The sequence below is a fragment of the Alligator sinensis genome, unplaced genomic scaffold (genome assembly GCF_000455745.1).
Source record: "Alligator sinensis unplaced genomic scaffold, ASM45574v1 scaffold402_1, whole genome shotgun sequence".
Taxonomy (NCBI): domain Eukaryota; kingdom Metazoa; phylum Chordata; order Crocodylia; family Alligatoridae; genus Alligator; species Alligator sinensis.
The window spans coordinates 1509670-1516842 of record NW_005842089.1 but is presented as its reverse complement, the minus strand read 5'-3'; the positions used below and the strand labels follow the sequence as shown (position 1 = coordinate 1516842).

General features: G+C 47.6%; 1 protein-coding gene across 4 annotated transcripts in view; it reads right to left on the bottom strand.

Annotated features, from left to right (window-relative positions):
• RNF216 (ring finger protein 216) overlaps positions 1-7173 on the bottom strand; it is a 99758-nt gene that overhangs the window by 79083 nt on the left and 13502 nt on the right. Inside the window, exons 1-2 of one of the 4 annotated variants that reach the window (XM_025204558.1) lie at positions 3364-3546; positions 2775-2810 (exon numbers count right to left, since the gene is read on the bottom strand). The exons of 1 other annotated variant lie outside the window; for it this stretch is intronic. In XM_025204558.1, coding sequence (XP_025060343.1) covers positions 2775-2810; positions 3364-3514 — 187 coding nt within the window. In that variant the 5' untranslated portion in view covers positions 3515-3546. Of the gene's footprint in view, positions 1-1619; positions 1690-2774; positions 2935-3363; positions 3547-7173 lie in introns of those variants that run through there. 2 more of the 4 variants (XR_003094149.1, XM_014520122.2) reach the window with 2 other exon arrangements.

The window sequence follows — 7173 nt, the reverse complement described above, 5'->3', positions numbered from 1 at the left end:
GGAGTGCAGGATCAGACCCCTAAAGCCCTGGGAGCACCTGTCCAGACAGGCAAACAGGCACCGGACATGAAAAGGCAGCATGAACTATTATCAGGTATGGTCACACTCACAAAATGTGGGCATTTGTGGCATGACAAAGGGTAAGACACCTGCTTGCTTGGCTTTCGTGCCATCATAAACATTTGGTCTAGATGCATGAAATTATTCGAGGGAAGCCTTTAAACATTAAACTGGACGGGGGATAAACCTCTAAGAAGAAAAAGGGGCGATTCCATTAGCAAACACCACAAACGAGCCCCATGAGGAATGGTGGCAGGACTTTTTTTTTTTTTTAAGATATTGAGTCACGGTAAACGGTGATTCTCCACAATCAGTGACCGACGCCAATATAGGCATCACCCTCGCACCTTGTCCAATTTTGATGGGCTCTCATCCGTTTCCCCAGCAGGGCTAGACACTCTCAACCCTGCTGTTTCCACCTCCCAAGTCAACCGTGTTTGAAGCTAAAGGCCTCGTTTTTCTAAATGTTATCCTAAAAGAGAAATCCCCATGACCGTGTTTCATGCTAAAGGCTGTGCCAAAGAAATGCAGTTAGGCATAAACCCCCGAAGACAGCGTCACTGCCAGTGCTCTCAGCCAAGTCTTGAGTTACTCCAGAATGTCATTAAACAGGTGGGATTCAACACAAAACAAACCCAACAGATAGGAACCTGCAATTATTTTGATTTGGCATTTGATGCGATTTTTTGATTTGGCATAACAAGACAGAAACGGGATTTTAACAGCAACATCAAGCCTCAAAACAGAGGATGAGAAAAAAAACAGTGCCTGGTTCCTCTTTCAAGAAGGGCTCACAGTCTGAGCCAGTCTGATTCTCAAATGGGTGAACTACAGATACCAAGGACTGAAAAGCACATTCTCCGAAGGCAAAGAACAGGCCTTGGAGAGGCCAGGATGCCTTGCCAAATGGACCTTCCTAAGACACACTAAGCCACTGGGAAGTTCAAGTTTGGCTCACTGAATGAACTGCTTTTAAAAGCCTTATAATTTTCAAGATACCTCAAAATGGCTGAGAGAACAGATCTCATCAAAACCCCAAGCTCCAGTATACTGGAGACGTTGAAAGCAGAAGAGCTCAACAGTTGAAAGACTTTTTGCAGCTTGTTTCCATCAGTACTGCTGCCCTTGACACGTCATGTCTCTGGTTAGGGACTGCAGGCACCCATCACTTGCTGTATATGTTACAGGGGTGTAGGTTGTAGCCGTGTTGGTCTAAGGACACAGGCAGACAAGGCTCTTTGGGTAAATCCGATATCTTTTATTACACCGATTTAAATATCAGAGTTACCCAAAGAACCGTGTCTACTTACTGTATACGCCACCCCCATTCCCAGGGCAGTCTGGAGGCAGGCATCGCTACACGGCACCACCCCTCAAAGAACGAATCGGATTCAGGGGACAAAAATTTCTTCACTCTACTAACATACAATATTACTTCAAACACAGCAAATCTGCCCGATTCATATAAAAATCCCCATTTCGAGGATCAAAACGAGCTTTTCGATTATATTCTGAACCGGAGGAAAGCGCCGCCTGCCCTCGGAGGATACTTTACTCACCAACAGAAATGAAAGATTCCTTTACAGGGCAGAGCATTTGGGTTTGGACTGATTTCTCTCCAAGGGCATGTACTAGTTCAATCATGACAACAGAGAAGACAACCTAGGATGCAAAGTCGGAACCATTTCAGCCCAAAATGCTCAGAATCCATCTGGTGGTATAACTGGAAAAAACACTGGGAAAACTCGGAAACAGAAAGAACCACCCCCAAAACAACCACATGCAGTGACAAAGGGACGTTACAGCCTGAGCTGATTATTCAATTTCCCCTGATGGGAAAGACAGGAGATTGATGCTGATTCTTGCCTTTTTCTCTCAAGTGAAAGCCACCTTGCTCCAAAGAGACGCACACAATCCAGGAATTAACTTTCACGTTTTGTCAATACATTCAAGGAGATCACCAGGAAAAGATTATAAAGTCAGAAATGCCCCAAATAATCATTACAATCTGCTGGGCTATTCAAATATCCACTTGCACAGACTACTGATGGATTCCCCGCTATACACAAGGGAGTCACCCCCTTCTGCGCTCCACTTAGCTTGAAAAAGGATACTGTGATATCCGAAAGCTTGCTAGAAACATCAACCCACCTTCAAGTTGGTCTTGATTATCTTGAAAGATAATCAACTCAAACCAAAAGACTCTGTCTATCGTATAGCCCCAGACCAGTATGGCTAACCACAAAAGAAAACTCCTGGGCTATTCAAAATGTTGCATGCGCCCATTCTTATTACGCACCAGGACAAACCCACACTCCTCCTTCACCACAAGCCCATTCATGTCCACTCTAGCAACGAGAAGACCACATATTGTACATGTGAATATATCAGATATGTCACTATGCGACAAGTCTTGTCCCCTTTCTCCCTGCTCCAAGAATTAGAAACCCATGTGTTTAAATAGGAGCTCTGAGCAGAGTTTGGTCATTCAGGCAGTGATCCTGATGCATAGTGATCCAAGCAATCTATCTTTGGATGCAAAGATAGATTGCTTGCCGTGAACACGGAAAGGACACCTGTGTCATGGATATTAAGCAGTGGCTCTCTCCGTGGGGCAAGAAGGACAATTACAGTGAGTCTGCCCTACCAATCCTCTACCTACAGTTACTTGAAAGGCAGCATTATGTCATTCCATCAGCTTCTGCAAAACTTACTTTCTATAGAGCAGATGGACTGGCAGCCACTGGACCCTGAAGGAGGAAACAGGTAAATGGAGGAAAATACCTCTGAGGAAGCAGTCACCCCTTCAACACCTGCAAACAGAATAAATACAGATGCAAAACAAAGCATGACCTTCATAGAAACCACATACAGCCTGGCAGCACCAGAGAGAGCCAGCTCCCAAGGAGGAAGCATCAAGGAGCAAGCAGGACAGAGAGCAAATGCCCAGCTGCCAGGCCTGGGATTGCTGACAGGTGCGCAGGGCTGAGCACGGAAAGCTGCGGGCTTGGACCTGCAGAGCAAGGCAGCCAACAGATGCCTAAAACAAGACTGATAACAAAAGCTGGGTTTTCTCAATAACCTTCAGAAGGAAACTCCCACTTACTTCAGGAGAACAAAGAGAGAGCACGCAAGCTTGGGGCAGACAAGTTTTACCATCCTGAGAAACAAAGGCAGAGATACAGGCAGGTCATCTCTCAAGTGGAGACAAAGCTGACCTCCCGTACAGGAAGTGCCCATGCAGAGGTACTCCAGGAGCTTTAAAACTTGATAACATACACATTTTAACCAGGGACTATTAACTGATATCATGATGAAAGGCTGGATCTGATGTAGTGCCAATGCCTTTCCTTATTCCCACTTCTCTTGCCCCAAGAAGGATGCTGCTCACAAACCCAAGACACGAGAGTGGGGACTCTGAAAAGGCAGCCGGGCTTCCAGCACAGCATTTCATCAGCACTTGAAGGATTCGTGTCAAAGCTGTGCAAGCAGAGCAGTTCCACCTAGTGGCATGAATAAGAAAAAGGGATGCACGTTTAGTGCCAGGCTGGCAAAAATCTGAGAAGTAGCAGAGATCAAGGCAACCTCGCATAGTCAGCGACTGTCTCATGTGAAAGTGTGAAAATAATTAAGCCCCACATACAGATCCCTCGTTATATGGCTGCTTACATCTAAGTTAGTTGCCACTAGGATACAAATGAGAGGGATTTACATCACAGATTTACAGATTCATAGATGTTAGGGGCTGCAAGGGACCTCACGAGATCATCGGGTCCAGCCCCCCTGCAAATCAGAACAGGAGAGGACGGGCACGCGGAAGTAAGGCTTGGCAGGCAGTGTTGTCCCTGAACTCCTACCAACAGCAGAGCAGCCTGCCCTGGCACAAAGGCTTTTGCTCCCTCTGAACTAAACCCCAGTGGAGGACAATTCACAGCTAGTGCTGCCATTCTGCAGCGTCCCTTGAAAGCGTAGGGGAAAGGTCAAGAACACCATAAACCCACAGACGTGGAATCGCTCTGAATTTCCACTTAATTTAACCCAAAAGCTATTGAAGCTTCCTTTCTTTCTCCCTAGCCCAGTTTAATTCTGTACATTTGACAGCACCACGCTTGGCTGTTTTCACTGCACTGCCTGTCACCATCCCCTGCTCTCCAAGTAGGGTCTTTTGCACAGCAGAGAAGAAAGTCCATAAAGAATTTATAGCTGCGCTGTTGTAACCACAAGTGGGCAGGCTCTGCCTTTTTCTTTCTCGTCAAGGTCCACGTTCAAAGGAGTTTATAGTCTTCAAAGCTTCCTGCCGCCCCAGCTGCAGATAAGAGCTGAAAAAGCCGTTTCACTGCATTTCACATGCTGATATCACCGGTGCTGCCAAGGACCAGCAGATTCCCTTTGGAAGAAACAGCGTATAGATGCAGTAGCTCCCAATTCGGGTCTTGGACCTCAAAACACTTCAACCCCAGCAGCCCAAAGAAATTCCCACTGCAAGAAAGACATCTTACAACGGCCTTGTCCCATCACTTCCCTTCTCCTTTTCCCTGGCCCGCTGGAATTGGGCTGACTACGTAAGGATGTCACAAAACTTGTGTAGGAGGCTGTGGTTATAGCCTATGTTGTTCTCTGGCTCCAGCACACTGCTGTAAAAGCTGGGTTGCTACAATGCACAGGAAGGTAGGAAGTGTTGGAAAAAAAATAAGTTTGACTTTAAAAAAATACATCCGAGACACCGAGTTGTGTTTCAGGCTTCTTCCCTCCTGCTGTACAATACGATTTGAGCATAAGCTACCTGACAGCATAGCTCTCTTCCACTCACAAAGAAGCATCAGTTCTCCCGTTTCCCCCGCAGGCAGCCAACTTGTTTTCGGCTGTTCGCCTGAAAGCTAGCTGATCTTCTGGCCAGCCTCAAGCTGTTAAAACAAAAAGCTGCTGCTTCAATATTGCATGACTTGTGACTAACCAGCAGCAGGCAGGACTCACAATGCAAAACCACGAAAACTCAGCCCCTGAACGCACAAAACTGAACGGAGGGGAAACAAGCCTGCCCTCCCCTTGTGCGTTTCCAGTAATTATTTCACCGAAGGGTTTGGTATGTGGACTAGCCACCACCTACTTTTGTTGAGAGAAAAGCAGCTGAACAAGTTAAGCTGTAGCCACACAAGCAAAGGCTTAGAAGTCCCACAGGAGGAAGCAAAGTCTCCAATGGCACTAAGATTTAGTGCACAGAAATCGGCAATCAACTGTGCACACAGAACTGCTGGGCTACACCTGAAAAGCAAAACCAAAGATTGCCACAAATACCTGCAACACAGCTATTGTAATCTATACACTTGAGCAGAAACCAAGTGACAGCTCAGGCCAGTGGCTCTTGACCTTTTAGACAGAGGCACCCCTGGATAGCCCTGAGGCGCCCCTAAGTAAATGCCAGCTCTTTGTTTTCACTCCCTTTTTGACAACAGAAAAGTAATCGAGCAGCTTTTCTGTTGCAAAGAACTCAGAAAGACTACAACTGCGGCTTTCTGTTTGAAATCTCTGGGTTTAATCTTGTGAATCATGTTTGCCAACCTAACAGTGCTAACACTGCGTGGCACCCTGCAGCACCCTTGAAAGGATCCCACGGGGTAAGCCCGCCTCTTCCCAGGCATGCTGCAGGAGCCTGCTTTCAAGCACACGTGGCAAGGGACTTGATCCTTGCTGCTGCGGAGACTCCCTGCCTGCCCCGGGGCCAGGGGGGACGAGCTACAGGTGGGCTGCATGGCCCCTGCTTTGCAGGGGGGCCCGGTCCTGTCCTCGGTCCTGTCCTCCGCAGTGGTGGTGTGAGGAAGGCCAGGAGCCCAGGCAGGCACCTGGTCAACCTGGAAGTCTGACCAGGGACAAGCCCAAGGGCCTTGCCCAGCTCCAGTTCCAGGACCGCCAGCCCTGAATCCAAGTTTACCCCAGTGACCCACCTGTGGGCCGAGATGACCACTGCCCTTCCAAAGGGCCCCCAGCACCTATGCAGAGGTCTTGGGGTCAGTGCCCAGCAACCCCTAGAAAGGATCTCATGGCTTTCAAGTGTTGTGGCAGCCTGGTTGGGAATCACTGGCTCAGGCAATGGGGCGGGAGAACTACACAGGGCCGAGAACACTGGTCCCATCCCAGCGCACGCTGCCCATCCTCCACAAGACATGAACGTGTGGACAGTGCCTGATGCTCCAACAGAAGTCAAAGACACTGCTATTAGCCTGAATCCTTCTGCTTCTGGAAAGACACCCCTGTTGTGACCAGCACACCCCTGAGGCTCAGACAGCAGGTATTTCGCTTTGTGGGGAAATAAGACACGTAACCTTCTGCAGAAGGAAAGCAGTCTTTACAGCAAGGCCTGTGCCTTCCGGCGCAATTGTACAACACCCCATGCGTCAGGACAGCATCTCAGTTGGGGACGGCTTGGCTGTAGCCTAGGGAAAGGAACGCACACCCTGCTCTTCCTGCCTTACAGTGCTCATACAACACAGTTGCCGCACACCGTCTGCTAGCGAAAACTTTCCTAAAGAACCTCTGACTGGTAAATCACAGCTCTCAGCCAGTTCCAGACAGTAGTTCTGGATATATTCAGACAAGATTCTTCGGGTAAATCTGATCTCTTTTATTAGAGCAACAAAAACAGTTGGAAAAATGTCTTCATTGCAAGCTTATGTCAAGCTTTGTCAGCCTGATGAAAGGTGTTTGTATCTGAAAGCTTGCAAAGAAGAATTCTGCCAACTATTTTAGTTGGTCTAATAAAAGATATCGGATTTACCCCAAGAACCTTGTCTGTCTATGTCCTTAGACTACCACACCTACAATCCATACCCCTGGATATATTCAGGCCTCCAAGTTAACATCTGACTTAGTTTAATAAAGCATGTAAGCCTGTGAAAGAATGAGAGCCCTTTATGAAGCCAACCAGAAGGAGGGGCTGGGACTCGAGATTTACAGTAGAGTCAAGAATAAAACCCAAACTCCCTGGATTACTTCAGTGCCTCCGCTCCCAATCATACAAGGGGTTAATGCTTCCCTATCACACAACGTTATTGGGAGGATCGGGTCACTAATGGTTTATAAAGTGCTGTGATGCTGTATTATGCTGACGAGTACTGT